The following is a 20154-nucleotide window of genomic DNA, read 5'->3' on the forward strand; positions in this document are numbered from 1 at the left end:
TCTTCTGGCTAGCATTGGGATGATAATATTTCTGCTGTTGTTATTGTGGCGCATGTGGTTCTTGTGGTGGTGGATTTTGAACATTAGTACTCCAGTAGAAAAGGTACGGATGGTTCCGATACCCAGGATTGTAGGTGTTGGAGTATGGGTTATTCTGCCTATACGCTTTAAAGGCATTAATTTGCTCCACGGAACTCTTGCAATCTTGTTCCCAATGACCTATAATACCACAATTTTCACAGAAAGCCTCATTAGAATTATTATAAATTGCATAAACATTGGCTACATTATCAGTGTTCAGATTATCTAATTTTTGGCAGATAGAGGTCAATTGAGCATGCAAAAAGGATACAGAGTCAACATTATGTTTCCCCTTGTTAGCGAATCCTCTAGGATTCCCATATTGGGAATTATGCATCGCCATATCTTCAATAACCTAACCTGCATCATTAACATTAAGGTTCATAAATCTCCCACTAGCTGCAGTATCTAAAATTATTCTAGAAGAATTTCCAATGCCATTGTAAAAGGCTTGGATTAACTGCCATTGTGCTAAATTATGGTGGGGGCATTCTCTTTGTAAGTCTTTGAACCTCTCCCAAGCCTCATATAAAGATTCATCGGCTTCTTGGGCAAAGTTCTGAATTGCACTCCGTAGTACGGTTGTTCTCTCTGCAGGATAATACTTGTTATAAAAATTCAAAACAAGAGTTTCCCAGTCAGTTATACCAAGTGTAGTTCTATTTAAGCCATTAAACCACAATTTAGCTTTTCCAGTTAAAGAGAAGGGAAAGAGAATCTCCCTGATTTAGTCTTGAGTGATCCCGGCTTGCCTGATGGTATTACAGCAATATTGACAATAGTCGACAATGTGAAGATTCGGGTCTTCACCCTTAGCTCCACTAAATTGCTTCCTCTCTATCATCGTTATAAATTGAGGTTTAATTTCAAATTGAACCCCATCAAGAGCCGGAGTGGGGGTGAGATGTGGAAAATCTATAAGCTTTGGTTGTGAGTAATCACTAAGCTTCTTTGGAGCCGTCATCTCTGATTCTGGATCTGATGATACCTCTGAATCGCTAGAACCAGTCGGAGGATCGCGGTGATTATTGTTATTATCACCAGAATCCGCCAGGATTTGGTTGTAGAGATTTTTCTGTCTATGGAAGGAACGTTCGATCTCAGGATCGAATGGGATGTACCCTGATCTGGAACACCAGGGCATAAACAAAAAAAAACTAGAAGCAAATATGAGATTTGCCTCAGAGAACTAATGTTCTCTAAGACAAAAAGAAAAATAACCTAGACTACAAAAATAATCAGAAATAAAAATAGAACCGTTTCCCCGGCAACGGCGCCAAATTTTGACAGGGTAAAGTCGTATCCGCTAATAAAAAATAATTACCTAAGTCCTCTAACTAAAGTAGATAGGGAAGTAGGGTCGAACTCCACAGGGAAACAAGTCTTTCTACTACTAATTAATTATTATAATCTAAATTATCTAAGTAATATAACCAATATTTATGATTGAATAATAAACTAAACTACGGAGATCAAGAATAGGGAGAAAATAATATAAAAAGGATCTAGGGCTAGGGCTGTGCACTTTTAGATCTGGACCATAAAACCGACCGGGACCGACCGGACCCGGCCCGGACCGTAGCCTTCCGGGTCGGTCCTCGGTCCTTTAAAATTAGTCATTCCGGGTTTCCGGTCTGGTCCGGGTAAAACCCGATAAATTCCGGGCTGGACCGGAAACCCGGGAAAAATGTATATTTTTATTTTTTATTTTTTTAATTTCCTAAAAACCCTAACTTCTATCAATCTCATTCACGAATCACGCCTCTTCAGTCTTCACTCTCACTCTCTGTCCTCCTCTAACCTCTTTCCCGTTCTCACTCTCTGCCCGACGCCGCCGCGGCTCCGCCCCTGTTCTCAACCACGGTCCACGGACCACGGCACCGCCCTCATCTCCGCAGGCCGCAGCACCGCCCTCCTCTTCGACTTCCAGCCTCCAGCCCTCCAGGTATGTTCTAGTTCGATTGTTAGCCTCTCTTCGTTTTTTTTTTTGTTTTTTTGTTTAATTAAATTCAATCGGATGTATTGAGTGTGTATGATGTTTGGCTTTTTTTTTATTTTGTGATTTATATATTTTTGGGGAAAAAGTACACAGGTTAAAAAAAATGATAGAAAAAGTACACAGGTTAAAAAAAAACAGGTTAAAATGCAGGAAAAAAAAAAAGAAAAAAAAAGGTACAGTCGGTCCCAACCGGTCCAAAACCGGAATGGACCATATTAAACAGGTCCAGACCGGGACCGGACCGGCAGAATACGGTCCGGTTTCCGGTTCTTAAAAATAGATTATTCCGGGTTCCGGTCCATACCGGTCCCGGTCCGGTCCGGTTTTGGACCGGTGCATAGCCCTATCTAGGGCATAGGTTCACCAATAAATAATATTGCAGGGTAGAATATAATAATCATTCATCAAAGCATATATTAATCAGATTATAAAGGGCTTTCGCTACGTATTATAATCACACAATTAATTTACCGGTATTAAATCTCATCTTTTGAATCTCGACCTAACCATTTATAAATTAACCTGCCTATTGAAACTAGACCTAAACATCAATTCTCATCTGTCGAATCTCGAATCAATATTGTCAAACTCAGGCCTAAAAGATCAGGCCTAATCTAGTCACAGAGCATTAAATCAATCAATAGGAAATTAATCTAGCATTGATAATTAACAACAATAAATTACCCCTTCATATTATTTATGGATCCCCATAAACCCTAGAAATAAAACTAATCACACATAATAAAAACTAAACAAATCAAAGCAATAAAGCAAGACATAATTAAGGGAATAAAATAAACAACTAAGATTAAGAGAAGAGAAAAAGTTACCAAACAAATCTGGAATTAAGAATGGATTAAGAACAAAAGTATAAGAAAGAGAAAATCTAAGAAAACAATTAAGACAGTAAAGAAAGAGTAAAAAGAGAGAGAGAGAGAGAGATCCTAAAAACGTATTACGGAGGAGTACTTATACTCCGTACAAATCCTAAACTAAAACGACGCTAATCGTCTCTTAATGATTACACGCGCCCGATCGGGCGCGCCTTTTTGCTCATCAATAATAATCTCGCGCCCGGCTGGGTGCGTCACCAGGCGCCAGCCTTAGCTTCTCCCGCCCGGCCAGGCGCGCCTCCGGGCGCCAGCCTCTTTGGCCGGGCGGCTCTCTTGGGCCACTATTTGGACTACGATTGGGCCCCAATTCTTCGGGCCAATCTGGGTTTCCTCTTTCGGTCTTGAATACTCGGTCCAATTGCCCCGGTATCATCTATACTGAGCCCTTAATTACCGGTTCGATGGCTCTAACCGGTCCTGGGCTATAAAATCTGGTCGTGCTTCTCCAATGCTCGTGATTGCTCCAAAATATCTCGGGAAAATACTCCAAAAGTATAAATCCCTGCAAAAGTCAACAAAATCTACGAAAACACTAGAAAGCACCAATTAGTAATAAAAGTGGCTCTAAAGAGCCAAAAACACTACTAATTATGACCAAGGGACGGGGGTAAAATACTATATAAAATAGACACATCACCTTGGTGGGTAAACAATGATGCCACTTATCTGTTTGCCGAGCAAATCGAGATCTTTTACGGCATTCTGGAGGAAGATAGGTATTGGTGCCGAATGCCCACTGCCGACGACCGAATTCATCGACCTTCCCCCGGCTATAATAACATCACTAAAAAATCAAAAAATTATATTTAAATCATTGAAAACCCTTTTCCTTTTATGGGTAATCAAAACCCTAACATCATAATTAAAGAGTACTGTGTATAATCAATTTTCAACATTAATTGATGGATTTAAATCTCATTAAAAACGTATTCTAATAATCAATTTATCAACCACAATAATATAAGGTCAAACTCTAATCAAAATCATCACATTCCCAAATTTTAGGATTTGTAAATTAGGGTTTTTTTAATTCAAATTCAAATCTAAAAATTATAACACACTAGTTACCAACACTATACTTACCATGTATCCTTTGAGAACCATAGTCATCACATTTACAGTTAGATAGATAACCATTGTTGAATCTCAATAGAAATGTGAGCAAGAACATCCAACCTTGTTCTCCAAATTAACGTTCAATAAAGTAAAATAGGGCACAAAAAGGAACAGAGAAAGGGCCACAATCACCAGGCCCTTTTGAAATTCCATCTTCATCACTTTGAACTGACGAGAGAGGAATATCTGCCTATGAAGTCAGTAACATGCTGCAATCAGCAATACATGATATATACACACAAAACCATATTGTATAAAAATGAATTGAGTGAGGCATAGAAATGCTAAAAATCACATACTACTCACACTGAAATCGTGCATTGGCAAACATGACTAAATAAACGTGTCAACTAAAAAGAAACGAAGGAAGTATTATGTTGTTAATTTATCAACAATTCACGAGTAAATCGTTGTAATAAATGTTTATTTATTGTCAATTCTTTTCACTTTTAGCTTCTTATATGCAGCCTTAGGACTGCATATATCCTTTTGCTTTATAATAAACACTTTTGTAAAATATTGCAACTTTGTAAGGTCAATTGTTAAATTTCATAAAATTCTTCAAAAATACATGAAAACCAAGTTTTAAGTCCCCTAAACATCCTTTATTCTTAACCCTTAAGATTTCAAGATAATTTAATTCAAGTTTTCTACGGTTTGGTTTAAATCAATTAGGTTTCCGTTTAGTCGATTTTAATCTGACAGTTACATTTTGACATTTTAAAATTGGGTTAAATGAAAAAAAATGTTTACTAGCTAATTTGCATAACTAATAAGAATCAAACTTCCAAGGGTGAAGGGTAATGTGTAATTATAGCAGAATGAATCTGCACAATACATACAAAATCGTTTATTGTAGTGTTTTAACAAGGAAGCAAACTACGTATAGGAACTGTCATAATCAGCTTTCATGTACGTGTAAATGCTCAAGAAAAAAAATTCATGCCACCCACTCGAAAGCCAGCTTCGCTATAAAGCTGAATATCAGGAAGGTGCTCTATGGTGTGTAAACTGTAAAGCCTACTCAGCTTTTTTATGTTTGGCCTAATTTAGGCTAATGTGTTCTCCAAAGGATATCACTTGAGTGAATTCTCAATGTCGATCACAAAACGATATTTCACGTCTCATGTAGTCAACTCTGCTCTCTTCAACCTCAACCACTCATATTCCCCCAAAACATTTGTGAAACCATGTTCAAGATAATGGGGTCAATTAGTCTTACTTATTAACTTACTCTTGTAAAAGTTTGCTACATAAGATGAGAAATCAATTAAATTATTTATCTTGAAAAAAGAATGTGCAAGTTCGATCGACAAATATAAGGTACTCAAACTTAATTATATGAGTCAATTAATGTGTTGATGCTATATGTGTCATATATGTAAATGTACTATATATATGATATATGTGCAATATATGTATAATATGTGTACAAAAATAGTATAATAAACATATTTAAGTTTAATTAAATTTTAGTATATATAATTTATTTGAATCCATTTGAAAATATTAACCGGTTCGCTGCTGCCCTAAAAATTCTCCGTTTATACTTCAATATTGCAACATTTGGGTTAACTATACCAAAGAGAAAGAAAAAGGAAAAAAAAAAATTATATCTCAACTGAAATTCACTTCTTTTTTTTTTAGAAAACCAATTGAAAAACACTTACTATAACGTACTAAATTTTTTTAACAACACTATATCACTATCTTGATTACCAAAAAAAAGTTTACTTTTTCACCTTTTTAATCAATAATTGATTGTTGTCTATGTGGTGCGACACTTGGCGGAACTTTTTCAAAAATTTACAAACATACAATACAAAAGTATAACTACATGACAACTTAGTAAACATTATTTAGGTAATGATCCACAACCAATCAAGACTGATACCACTCAGTAAACCACAAGCGAGAAAAAGCACCAACAAATTCCCTAGTGCCTTCTGTTCTAGTCCTTACACATCAATTAAAACCATAACTTAGTCATCACTTGTAATGGATAAAAAATCATATAACAGAGTTATTATATCCTTTTTAAAAAATTAATAATACCATAATACAACTACATCATGCAAATTCAAAACTAAATTAGAGTACTTACCCCATAACCTATGGGAGCCAAATTCATTACATGCATAGTCAGATAACCATTACTGAATACCAATAGGAATGTGAGCAAGAACATCCAACCTTGAGTTCCATATCGTGCAGTGAAGTAAAAGAGGGACACAAAAAGGAATCGAGAAAGAGCCAAGATCACCAGGCCCTTTCGAAATTCCATCTTCATCACTTTGACCAGAGGGGAATATCTGCCGATGTAGTCAGAAAGATTATATGCTGCAATCAGCAATACAAGATACTTACAAAACCCTATTGTATAACAATGAATTAGGCATAAAATTGCTAAGCTTTAAATCAGATAATTACTCAATTGCTCACTGATGAGTCTATTTTATATATATTTTTATTCCTCGTCCCACAGTCATATTTGTGCTTATTTGAGCTCTACGGAGCTATTTTTATTACTAATATTCGTTTCCTAGTGTTTTTGTAATGTTGGTATTATTTTGTAGGAATTTGCAGATTTATAATAATTCCTGAGCTTATTGAGCAACTACAAAGATATTGGAGTTGGATCGTATTTTATGACCGGATATTTTAAGCCCAAGGCCGAGTTAGGGAAATTTAATTTGGTGATTAAGGGCTTAATTAAGTGAAGAGGTCCCAAATTAATATCATGATCAAGTTTAATTAAAAAGAGGAGATTGAGCTCAAAGCTTGAGGATCCAATACCAAGGAGAACACTCGAGCCCGCGCGTGAAGAAGCCCATCTCGCTGCCAGACAGATGGGCCCGATCGGGCTGAAGTGTCCAGCAACACGTTAGGCTGCTACAACAGTTCGGGCGTCTTACTTCTTGAGCTTATGCAATTTTTGGCCGGTCACTTGGTTTCGTTTGCTGATGATTGGGTCGGTTTAGGAACTAGTTTTAGTGGGTTTAGGAGTTGTAGTTTGACTTTCTATCAAACTCAATTTCTTATTAATCCATTAGAAATAAAAGGAATAGTAGTACGTAGGTTAGGGGGATTAGCCTTAGATTAGTTTAGTTTAGTTTTATTAATTTATTATTAGTTTTAGTTTTAGTTTTCTTTTCTCTTTCTCTCTCTAACTTTTCTCTGTCTAACTTTTCTCTCTCCCTCCTTTTAATTAAACTCTTAGGGCCTGTTTCTCATTGACAGAAATTAGCTAAACTGAGCTGAACTGAACTAAATTGAGCTGAATTGAACTGAACTAAAATGAACTGAATTTCAACGTAAGAGAACATGCCCTTAGTCTTACTTCCTCTCTTATTTCTCTCTCTACAACTCTTGATTTAATTTCAGTAATTTATTCTCTTTCTTTGTTTTGTTTTGTTTAGATTTAATTATGTGCGAGTAGTTTTCTTTCCAGGGTTGTGGGGATCCATAAATAATATGAAGGGGTAATTTATTGTTGTTAATTGTCAATGCTAGATTAATTTCCTATTGATTGATTTAATGCTCTATGACTAGATTAGGCCTGATCTTTTATGCATGAGTTTGACAATATTGATTCGAGATTCGAGAGATGAGAATTGATATTTAGGTCTAGTTTCAATAGGCAAATTAATTTATAAATGGTTAAGTCGAGATTCGAGAGATGAGATTTAATACCGGTAAATTAATTCTGTGATTGTAATACGTAGCGAAAGCCCTTTATGATCTGATTAATATATGCATTGATGATTGATTGTTATGTTTTACCTTGGAATGTTATTTATTGGTGAACCTATGCCCTAGGTCTTTTATTCATTGATTTTCTCTATTTTTATTCTTTCCCGCTTTTACTCTTAGTAATTTAGTTATCCTTCTATTACAATATTTTGGTTACTTAATAATTTAGATTATAATAACTAATTAGGAATAGAAAGAATAGTTTCCCTGTGGATTCGACCCTACTTCCCTATCTATTTTAGTTAGAGGATTTAAGAATTACGTATGATTAGGTGATACGACTTTAGCCTGTCACTCACACTGAAATTCAGGTAGTCATTAATTTACATGCATTCGTTTTTTGTGTTTAACTAGTCTTTTAACTCGTTCAATGCACGGGTTGCACTACTAGAAAAAGGTCTATTTACGACCAAAATTCACGACCATACGCATTTTTTGTCGCAATAAATCAGTATCAACGTCGAGTTTATTAAGTGGTCGCGAATAGTATAGTTATTTACAACCAGTTACGAATCTCGTTGTACTTTGTCAATATTCTCGTCGTCAAAAATACCAAAAATTCGCCAAAAGTAAGGCGGGATTCTTCCCGGGTTTGCAATAACAATTACGACCATATGAAATTTATTTACGAATAGTTAGTGGTTGTGTTTGTCAAATAAACTTTATTTTTTTAAAAAAATGCTTGAAATGACAATACAACTTCAATTAAAAATAAAAATAAAAGTTCAAAATGAAAAAGAAAAGTCATGAAATAAACCCTTTGTTTCCTTTGTCATTTCATCACCGATTCACTGTCACTTTTTCATTCTCTCTTTCCAAGTTTGATAATTGTCAAAAGTGATTCTACTTGTTGAGCTTGGATTTTCCTCACTAATCTTAAATTTGGTTAGTATTTTAGTAGATTCATACTCCAAAGGCCCAAAATTTGGATATAATTCGCTCAATTATTCGATTTGTTCCTAGTTGCTAAGTGTTGAACTGTGATTGTGGGGGAAAAACCTGTTGAGGTAAGCCTAATCTTTTCAATTTTATTTTCGTTTAATCATCTTTATATGGATTTAATTTTCTATTCATTTTTCTGTTTTCATTTCTAAGGTATAATTTTTTCTATGGGTTTAACTGCTTTTTTTAGGTGGTATAGGGTTAGCAAATTTGTCGTTGTTTTGGGTTTTGTTCTAAAAATTATCACTAGAGATGGAAGAATGGGGTTTTTATAGTGGGAATTTTAGAAAAGAAAGTGAAAGTTAATTAAATAATAGTTTGAGGAATCCAAAAGATTACTTCATTTGTTAAATAGTTTGGCCTTAATTTAACCAATTATGTTTTGTAGTGGGAAGAACAAAGAGTAAAATATTAGTAGGAGCAGAGTATATGTGATATGACGTCTTTAAGAAAAATTCAGTTTTTTTTAACAAGAATATGCATCTACATACCTTCAGAATAGGCAAAATTGGATCAATGTCTTTAGAGATTAACTTTTTCTTGTCTTCTTTGTAAATGATTATGTAGTAAAGTAAGATAGTTGTTCTGCTTCTTTATTTTTATGTATTTTATATGTAGGCCACATACTTTTATACGAAGTATGAGTGATCCCATATAGTGGGTCTTTCGATTTAATCATAAAGAATAGATTGAAAATAAAGTGATTAACTTATAGTAATTCTTTTTGTTTATTATTGAATATATGTTGTTAATGTTTCATATGTTTGCCTCACATTAATCGTATGACACTAAACTTTTTGCTCTTGGTTCTTGTGATTGGTATTTTTGTCTTATATGCTAATTAATTGGTGAAAAATTTATAGTAATTCTCAATTTGTTGGTTTTTTTAACTATATTGTTTATAAGGTGCACATAGTATAGCTATGGATGATATTGGATCTTTCTTGTTTGTCCATTTTCCTTTTAAGTCCATTCCTTTGACTGTTACATATTAAAATTATAATTAAATTGCTAAGTTAAATATTTATTGGTACCTAGGATTAACTATACTTTATTGTACTATATGCTTATATGTTGTCTTCAACAAATCATGGTAAAAAAATCTTTAAGGGTGATGTAAATTTGTAATTTCAGATTATGGCACCTTGTAAACTATGGATGAAACTAGCAGGAGATGATCGTTTGAATAATGAATATGAAACTGGAGTTGAAAATTTTATTAAATATGCATTTGAGAGGACAGGTGAAAAAGAGAAGATTAAATGTCCTTGTGTAAAATGCAAAAATTCATCATTTGGTTCTCAAAATATGGTTAAAGATCATTTGCTGACCTTTGGCATCATCCAAAGTTATACATTTTGGTATCATCACGGGGAGAGGGTGGGTGAGAATTTCTTTGAATCACCAACAAGAAATCATGGTGATGAGTTATTAGAAAGTGATAACGAAGCAGAGATACAAACAATGCTTAGGGATATTTTTCCTAATTGTGATATTCCTGAAAATGATATGTATATGGATTCACCTACTTGTATACCTGAAAATCCAAATAATGATGCAATGAGATTTTATAGATTGTTTGATGATTTTCAAAAACCATTGTATGAAGGCTCAAACTCATCCAGATTGTCTGCAATTGTTAATCTGCTTCACATTAAAACTCTTGGTAGATAGTGTAATGAGTCATTTACTATGTTGCTGCAATTTTTGAAAACTCAGCTACTACCAAAAGAGTCATCCCTTCCTGATTGTTTTTATGATGCTAAAAAGACTGTTAAAGATTTAGGTCTCTCTTATCAAAAGATAGATGCATGTGTTAATAACTGTATGCTCTTTTGGAAAGATGATGAACAATTAGAATGTTGTAAAGTATGTAAGGCTGCTAGGTGGAAGCAAGGTAAGCATAGTGGAGAAACTAGAACAAACAAAAAAGGTAAGAGAATACCCCAGAAGGTACTTCGTTATTTCCCACTAAAGCCTAGACTTCAACGTTTGTTCATGTGTTCTAAGACAGCCTCTGATATGAGATGGCATCATGACAGACATATTGAAATTGGTGTGATTAATCACCCTGCTGATGGTAAAGCATGTCAACATTTTAATGAACAACATGCAACCTTTTCTTCAGAACCTCGTAATGTCAGGTTAGGGTTAATTAGTGATGGATTCAACCCATTTTCTAATATTGCAAATTCATATAGTATTTGGCCTGTTATGCTAGTCCCATATAATTTACCTCCTTGGTTTTGTATGAAACAATCTAATATGATGTTGTCAATGCTTATACCTGGTCCAAGAGGTCCTGGGGATGCAATTGATGTCTACTTACAACCTTTGATAGAAGAGTTGAAAGAGTTATGGGAAGTGGGTGTTGAAACCTATGATGCATCCAAAGGTGAAAACTTCAAATTACATGCAGCTTTACTTTCTACTATTAACGATTTTCCTTCTTATGGAATATTATCTGGATGGAGTACAAAGGGAAAATTGGCTTGTCCTTGTTGTCACAAAAAAACTACTTCTTTGAGGTTGAAAAATTGTTCTAAGCATGTCTATATGCGTCATCGACGTTTTCTTCCTGTTAATCACCCGTGGAGAAGGAAGAAAGATGTTTTTGGGAAAAAGGAAAAAGGAGAGCCACCTAAGCCATTGTCCGGGAACGAAGTGCTTGAGCAAGTAGGAGATCTTGAAGGTGTTTGTTTTTCTAAGGATCCTACTAAGAAAACTAAAGTATGTCACAAAACTAGAGGGGATAATTGGAACAAAAAAAGTATTTTTTTCAGTTACCTTACTGGAAAACACTTTTGTTGCGACACAATTTAGATGTAATGCATATTGAAAAGAACATTTGTGATATTATTTTGGGAACCATCATGAATATCAAAGGGAAAACAAAAGATACAACTAACTCTCGTCTTGATATGGAGGCATTGGGTATTATGGAAAAATTCATCCTATATCTAAGGGTGATAAAACTGAATTGCCTCATGCACCTTATACATTAACTAAGAGTCAAAAAGAGATATTGTGTAAATTTTTAAAAGACCTGAAAGTTCCAGATGGGTTTGCTGCTAATATTTCTCGTTGTGTGAATGTGAAAGAGTGTAAGATTACAGGATTAAAGAGTCATGATTGTCATGTTTTGTTACAAAGTGTACTTCCTCTTGTAATACGTGGCCTTTTGGTAAAAGATGTATCTGAGCCTTTAATTGAGTTATGTTAGTTTTTCAGTGTCTTGTGTGCAAAATCTGTACAAGTTGAGCACCTTGAAAAAATTAAATCCCAAATTCCTCTGATTCATTCTAAGTTAGAAGCATGGATGCCACCTTCTTGTTTTGATGTAATGCTGCATTTAAGTGTTCACTTAGTAGATGAGGTAATTCTTGGTGGGCCTGTACAATTTCGTTGGATGTACCCTGGAGAACGATATCTTCATACACTGAAGTTATATGTGCGTAACAAAGCCCGTCCTGAGGGTTCAATAGCAGAGGGTTATCTGGTGGATGAGTGTATGACCTTATGCTCAAGGTACTTAAATGATGTTGAAACAAGGTTTAATCGTCTTGAGAGAAACCATGATGCTGAAAACAGTAGCTTGAAAAAGATTTCTATATTTTCTCACTCGGGAAGATCATTAGGAGCCGCAAAGAATAACAATTTTGATGTGGAAGAAAGGCAACAAGCACACATCTATGCCTTGAAAAATTGTAGCGAAGTTGAACCATTCTTACGGTAAGTGTATCAAATTAAAATTATTAACTTGTTGAATTTGTGTAATTTCTTAATAACTCGATCAATTTGCAATGTAGGGAATATGCTGATATAATATCAAATGAGGGTGTTGAACTATCTGCACAAGAGCAAGATGCAAACTTTGTAGTATGGTTCAGAAAAAAAGTATGTGTTTGTACCAGCAGAATTAAATATTTTTTGCCCTTTTATATGTAACTTTTATGATGTTTATCATATATATTTTTTTTGTATGTTTCAGGTTGAGAAGTTACATGAAGAAAACAATAATTGTCCTTATGGGGATGAGCTTTTGTCCTTATCTCGTGGTCCTATTCAATATGTTAAATCTTATAGTGGATATGTTGCTAATGGGTTTAGGTTTCATACAGTTCAGCGTGATAAATCTTTAGCAACACAAAATAGTGGAGTAGTGGTATTAGGTGATACAGGTGATGGCCACGAAAACTTGGACTTCTATGGTGTGTTGACATAAGTGATCAAATTGGAGTATTTGGGAGGCAATTATATAGTCTTTTTTCGCTGTGATTGGTTTGATGTGCTAGATTCTAGAAGAGGCATTAATGTGGATAAATTTGGGTATGTTAATGTTAATAGCCAACGATTCCTGAAAACAAATGAACCCTTTGTGTTAGCAAGTCAAGTATCACAAGCATTTTATGCAGCCGATGTTGTAAACAAAGGTAGTTGGCGAGTTGCAGTTAAGACCAAACCTCGAGCTACTTATGACATGTCAATGGGGGAACAAGTATCTGATGATGATGATGCTGCATATCAGGAAGGGGAATCTTTTGTGCTGAATTTTGTTACACATGAATCAGAATACACACATAATGGAATGAACATTGAAGATAGGATTGATGTGGAACCTGAGATCGTTGATGCTTCTACTTTGACAAAAAAACGAAAAAGAAACTAATAAAAAAACTAGTTACTTGTGTTTTAATGTGGTTGAGTTCTTATATTAGTTAATTTTATTTATTTTTTTATTGTATTTCCTTTTGACATTGCTGTTTTTTGTGTTACTGTTAATTTTTTTTTTTGGCTTTATTTTCTTTTCTGTTCAATTTCACACCAGATTATTATGCTTTTTTTATTAAAACTAACCCATTAATTTTTTGCATTGTACGATGAAAGTTATCTTTTGTAGGGAAATGGCACCAATTGGGAAGAAGCCTACATATCTTGCACCTGGACAACTTGGTTCATCACGTGGTTCAAGGTTAAAAGCATCTTTTCTTCCTGGAATGTTGAGCAAGACACCTTGTGACGATCTGATTAACTTTGAAGGGTGGAAAAGAAGAAAAGGATCCACCTCCTATTTCTGCTATTTTCAAGAAGACTAGATCAGGGAAGTCAAGGAACTTAAAAGAGCCTGAAATTGCAAAATATGTATGTCATCTTTGTAGTTTTAAAAAAACTAACATCATTATATATGTGTGGAACTAGTATAATGATTTTTTTCTAAAAATTTCTGTAGGATGAGATAGTAAGTGTGGAAACAGAAAATCCATCACTCTCACACTTTGACGTTGTTGAAAAATGCTTTGGGCCACAAGATCGTGGTAGTGTAGTTTGTTTTGGCTTTGGTGTAAGACCTAAGGATGTACGAGGCCCTTTACCTACTAGAGCAGATCTCACAGCAAGTCTCCACGAGAAACAGATAGAGAATAATGATCTTCAAAAGAGAATGGATGAAATGGAAAAAACTCATCAAGAGGAGAGTGAGGCCAACAACAAAAAGATGGACGATTTAGCAAAGAAACTCAATATGTTCATGTCAATGTATATGCAACAAGCTAGTAGTGGTGGTGATCAAGCTAATCCTAATGCTAATTGAAACTAAGGTAAGATGACTTTTAAACATATATATATATATATATATATATATATATATATATATATATATATATATATATATATATATATATATATATATATATATATATATTTTCTTCTTATCTTCCTTTTTATTTGCCTTTTTTTTTTTAACCTTTTTGTCTATACTTATCTATTGATGATTTTCTTTTTGAACTTGAAACCTCAAGTGATGATAAATATTACTTGTGTTTCAATGGATTGCAGGGATATATAGTAGATATTATTGGAACAACTTTTGAAGACTCGACAAAGCTCAACATGCTCATGGAAGCTTCTATTTTGGTGATTGATCGAATCCACTAATTTTAGTTAGATCAATACTTTTGATATATTCTAACTTAAGTTTATTGGAAATATTCTAAGCACATCGTATATATGATGATTTTTGCTATTTTGGACGATTAAAGAATGTGTATCCTTACTTTTGAATATTTGTAATTGACATTGTGTTAAACTATATATGATATCAATGAGCAAGTTTGGAGTTATTATAAGGGTGTGCTAAATTGCAACTTTATAACTATTTTGATGAGTATATTATTTGTGTAGAAATTATATTTAAAATTTATACATAAAAAAATGATGATAAGAAATCTGGTCGTAATTATAAAATTATTCGTCGTAAGTAATTAACATTAAATTTTCAGAAAAAATAATCGCGACAAGTAATCTGGTCGTGAATGTGTACAATTGTTGTCTATGAGGAAAATGACGACAAGAAATTTGGTCGTAATTATAATATTTATTTGTCGTAAGTAATTAACATTACATTATCATAAACATTAATTACGACAAGTAATTTGGTCGTGAATGTGTACAATAACAACAAGAAATCTGGTCGTAATTATAAAATTTAGTTGTCGTAAGTAATTAGCATAACATTATCGGAAACAATAATTACGACAAGTAATCTGGTCGTGAATGTGTACAATAACGACAAGTTTTGTACCTCGTCGCAAAAAACTTAATTACGACGAGTCTTCAAAACCAGTCGTCAACTTTTCGCGACCAAGCCTATAGCGACGACTGACGACCATATGCGTTTCTCGTCGTAAAAGCCCTTTTACGACCAGATTAAGCTCATTTGCAACTGGAAAACTCGTTGTAGATGAACTATTTTCTAGTAGTGTTGATATTTAGGTTAATTTTCTTGAATATATATATATATATATATATATATATATATATATATATATATATATTTGTGTAATATGAGTCGGTTTTGTTTTGGAATTTAATCTATAACTTTATACTAAAGGCGAAATCAGGAATGAAACATGTCATCTCCTGGTTAAAAATTTTCCCTCCAATTTTTTTTTTTTTTAATTTTTATTTTTTTGGCCAAAGCTTCTTAAAGATGTTTTTAATATAAACTATGCAATAATATTTCATTTCTTATTTGATAAGTATATTCTATTTGTACACATTCAAACAAAGATATTATTTTTTTATACAATAATATGCAATAATAGTTTTCTATCTATAACTTTGTAATGTAATTCATAGTTATTTTTATTAGTCATGCATATATTATCTACTTTATACTAAAGGCGAAACCAGGAATGACACATGTCATCTCCTGGTTAAAAATTTTCCCTCCAATTTTTTTTTTTTAATTTTTATTTTTTTTGGCCAAAGCTTCTTAAAGAAGTTTTTAATATAAACTATGTCTATAACTTTATACTAAAGGCGAAACCAGGAATAACACATGTCATCTCCTAATTAAAAATTTTCCCTCCAATATTTTTTTTTAATTTTTATTTTTTTGGCCAAAGCTTCTTAAAGAAGTTTTTGATATAAACTATGCAATAATATTTCATTTCTTATTTGATAAGTATATTCTATTTGTACACATTCAAACAAAGATATTATTTTTTTATACAATAATATGCAATAATAGTTTACTATCTATAACTTTGTAATGTAATTCATAGTTATTTTTATTAGTCGTGCATATATTATTCTCTCTGTTTTCTTTAGTGTAATAAATTTTTAAATTTTTTTTTTGTAATTATAGAACTTTCATCCTATTTTTCAATTAGGTATAATTTTTTATAATTAAATAATAGTGTTAAACTAATGATAAGTATTAAGTACTCCCTCCGGTTTCAATTATCTGCAACAATGGTACTTTTTACAGACTCCTAGGCAAAATTTCTTAAGCATGATTATTGAAAATTAAGAGGAAAGGAAAGGGATAATTAATCCAACACCCACACCCACACAACCCCCACCACGCAACCCCACGAAACACCGATCGACACCCACACAACCCTCACCACTCACGCAGAACAACTGACCTCAGACCACCGAAACCACCACGCAACTCCCATTGAAGGACGCAAAACCACCGAACTCAGACCACCGAAACCACCACACATTCCCATTCACGCAACCCCCACTCACGCACCAGCCCCACTTACTCAGACCACAGACACCCACCACGAAACCCTCGACCCCAGGTCTTGAATCGAAACCGACCGCCCAACCCACGACCCCATATCTTATATCTAAACCACCGCCCAACCCACAAGTTCTTGAATCAAAACCGCCGCCCAACCCACGACCCCAAGTCTAGCCACAAAACCCACCGCAAAACCCACGAACTCTGATTAGTGGTTGTGGTGGAGTAGCGGGGTCTGGTTTAAGGTGCGATGGGGTCTGGTCTAGGGTGCGTTGGGGTCTGGTCGGAGAATGGGGCGGCGAGCTAGGGTGTGGTCGGAGATTGGCGCGGCGATGGGGTATAGTCACAGTGGGGGTGGTGCTCTGGTTTCGTCTGGTGGTTGGGGTGGTGGTAGGCAGGGTTGGGTTGGGATAAGGTGGTAATTAGTTGGTAAGTAAGTGTAATTATAAGAAGTTAAACAAAGTTTAAAAAATAAAGTAAGGGTAAGGTGGTCATTTTATTGTATAAAATAAAGTAAGGGAAAGAAAAAAAAAATTGTTGCGAATAATAGGTAGCACCTATTTATGGCAAATGTTGCAGATAATTGAATGCGGAGGGAGTATTAAAAATTACCGTGCATGGCACCGGACTTAACCTAGTTATAAAATATAGGCACAACTTAAAGAGCCGAAAGGAGTAGTTACTATAACCTAAGGGATCGGAGTTCAAAAGTAAAAATTATGCACAAAACAAATACATATCAGTGGTCATTTTGTAAGAAATAACAAATTAAAAGTACTAATGAGAGATAAAAAAAAATAAAATAAAATAAAAAGTACTACTAACATTATTAGTAGTACTTTTCATGCTCCTAGTAGTATAAAACACATGTCAGTATTACTACTGAACAGTAACAATAGTATTAATGAGAGGTGAAAAAGTTTGTTTTTTTTTAGCAAAGGAAGTGCAGCATTAAGTAATAGTTATATTACAACCACTAGTTTCAACTGGGACATCACCAGTGCAAATAGACATAAAGTTTTCAGTACTTAGAGTTTGATCTCTAACAAAAGCATCATTACAAATTGCTGGTGGTTGTTGCAAAATACAAATCTCATTGATCATTTTAAGGTTCTTCCTCGCATCCTTTGCCAAAACATCTGTCACAGCATTTCCATCCCTCGATTCATAGTGCATATCCAGATGGAGCTCCCGTAGGTGGTCCCTGCAATTTTTAGTTACAGATGGAAGATTAGGAAAGTTTTCTGCAGTTGTGATTTCCTCTACTGCTCTCTTCGCATCAGAACAGATAATAATATTGTTCCACCCGTTATCTTTAGCCAGAATCATAGCAAGTTCAATTGCTTTTAGCTCAGCATCATGACTACTAGGGAGATAACCTTTCCACACTAAACCTGTCACCCAACCACCCAAGTTGTTGCGTACCACAACAACACACCCTACCTCTTTTGTCAAGGCAACAAAAGAAGCATCACAGTTAGCTTTTAGAGAGGAAGGAGGAGGGGGAGTCCAATGCTGTAAGATGGGCTTTTGACTTTCAAAGTAAGGCTTGGAGAAGTGATACTCTGAAGCAGCCCAACGGCATTGTTGGATTGAAGAAGAGAGGGGGATGTTTTTATTTGAGAAGTACCAATTGTTTCTTCTCAGCCAAATCTGCCATAGAGTGGAGCAGAAAATAACATTCCAAGGCAGATCCCAAGTAGTTTCTGAGGTGGTAGACAAGTTCTGAGAGAGCCAAGATTTCCAATTCTGGTCCAAAGGCAGGGGAGAAGGGCAAGGGATAAGGTTCCATATTTCCTTAGCCCTTATGCAATGGATAAACAAATGGGATGAGGATTCATCCTCTTGGGGGCAGAATAAGCATTTGGGAGGGATGTTCTGGATTCTTTTGTGAAGGTTTAGCCTGTGAGGGATTATGTCCCACACCAAAAGCCAAATGAATGATCTGATTTTTGGATGGGTTTGAGCTTTCCAAACTAGGTCCCAATCAAAGTTAACAAGAACTCCACTATCATGCCTATGTAGGATGGCAGATTTTGCTTTTTTGGAGTCAAATTTCGATTTAAAAGTCCAAGAAGAAAAGTGAGAGTCAGGGTTGTTTGAGAATGGGATAGAGCTAATGAGATCAAAGAGGTGATCAGAAATTTGAAAGGAAAGAATCAGCTCCAACTGATGTCTGCTTGTATTTTTTAGAACATTAAGAGTTTGGGTAGTAGCATGGTTGTTTAAAGGACCAATAAGGTACTCTCTAAGCTTTCCATTGACTAACCACCTATCCTCCCAAAGTTTGATATTGCTGCCATCACCAGTTTCCCAAACAAGACTCTCCTGGAACAAAGGCCAGGCTCTACCCACCCCACTCCATATGAATGAGCCTTTATTAAAGGGGGTTGGATTTGGTTTATTTTCAATATATATCTCTCTCATTATTTGAGCAGCCCACCCCTTACCATTATAAATAGACCAGCAGAGTTTGGCTAAAGAAATAAGGTTAAGGTGGTCATGTTTTAGAAAACCCAATCCCCCCTCAGATTTTGGTTTACATATTTTCTCCCAGGAGATCCACGAAATTTTTTTCTCCTGCCCATAACCTCCCCAAAAGAAATTTGAACAAATAGAATCAAGGTTGCTGCAAATGTATTTTGGAAAGGAGATAGCTTGCATGAGATATCTTGGAATAGAATGAAGGGTGGATTGAATAAGAATCTGTTTCCCCGCCTTTGTTAAAGTTTTGCTTTTCCAAGATGCTAGCTTAGCACCTACTGTATCCAAAAGGAGCTGAAAATTTTTCTTGGTTGGTCTCTTAGGAGAGAGAGGAAATCCTAAGTAAGTACCAAGATCAGAGGTAGCTGTAACATTTAGTTCCTGTTCAAATTCATCCACCATAAAGTGAGGGGTGTTAGGGGAAAAGAAAATTGAGCTTTTCTGCTCATTCATTTTTTGACCTGAAAATTTGAAGAATTTGGAAAGGGTGGTTGAGAGGGAATGTAGAGTTTTCTTGTTGGTTTGGCCAAAAAGAATGACATCGTCCGCAAAAAGAAGATGAGAAATCGAATTTTTCCCTCCCCTAAATCGAAAAGGGTTCCAATTTTTTCTCTCACACTCTTTGTGAATCATCCTAGAAAGGTAATCCATACAAATGATAAAGAGATAGGGGGAAAGAGGGTCTCCTTGTCGAAGGCCCCGGGAGGGAGTAAAGGACCTCGAGAGTCTACCATTTATGAGGATAGATGAAGAGACGGATGTGACACAACTCATAATAAGGTCGATAGAATCATTTGAGAAGTTGAAGAAATTAAGGCAATGACGAATGAACGGCCATTCAAGACGATCAT

At 34.8% G+C, this 20154-nt stretch overlaps 1 protein-coding gene and 1 non-coding gene across 2 annotated transcripts; both read left to right on the plus strand.

Annotated features, from left to right (window-relative positions):
• Positions 1-554: 554 nt before the first annotated feature.
• Positions 555-661, plus strand: LOC145641223 (small nucleolar RNA R71). Its single transcript, XR_014115282.1, has one exon. It is a non-coding gene; the product is annotated as a small nucleolar RNA R71 (small nucleolar RNA).
• Positions 662-10092: 9431 nt separating this feature from the next.
• LOC145640478 (uncharacterized) lies at positions 10093-13453 on the plus strand. The gene is made up of 6 exons (XM_081691749.1): positions 10093-10422; positions 10504-11514; positions 12008-12516; positions 12594-12681; positions 12776-12995; positions 13080-13453. Exons 1-6 carry the CDS (start codon positions 10093-10095, stop codon positions 13451-13453), a joined length of 2532 nt encoding a protein of 843 aa, XP_081547875.1.
• Positions 13454-20154: the final 6701 nt, after the last annotated feature.

This window comes from Chenopodium album, chromosome 7 (genome assembly GCF_948465745.1).
Source record: "Chenopodium album chromosome 7, dcCheAlbu1.1, whole genome shotgun sequence".
In the NCBI taxonomy this organism is placed as follows: Eukaryota; Viridiplantae; Streptophyta; class Magnoliopsida; order Caryophyllales; family Amaranthaceae; genus Chenopodium; species Chenopodium album.

What these genes read in the sequence shown, in the direction of transcription:
- LOC145640478 (XM_081691749.1), top strand. Translation starts at nt 10,093, where the DNA reads ATGGTTAAAGATCATTTGCTGACCTTTGGCATCATCCAAAGTTATACA. An exon ending in ATCCTACTAAGAAAACTAAA is followed by an intron (nt 11,515 to 12,007) that starts GTATGTCACAAA and finishes GAGTTATGTTAG; the next exon opens with TTTTTCAGTGTCTTGTGTGC. An exon ending in GAAGTTGAACCATTCTTACG is followed by an intron (nt 12,517 to 12,593) that starts GTAAGTGTATCA and finishes TTTGCAATGTAG; the next exon opens with GGAATATGCTGATATAATAT.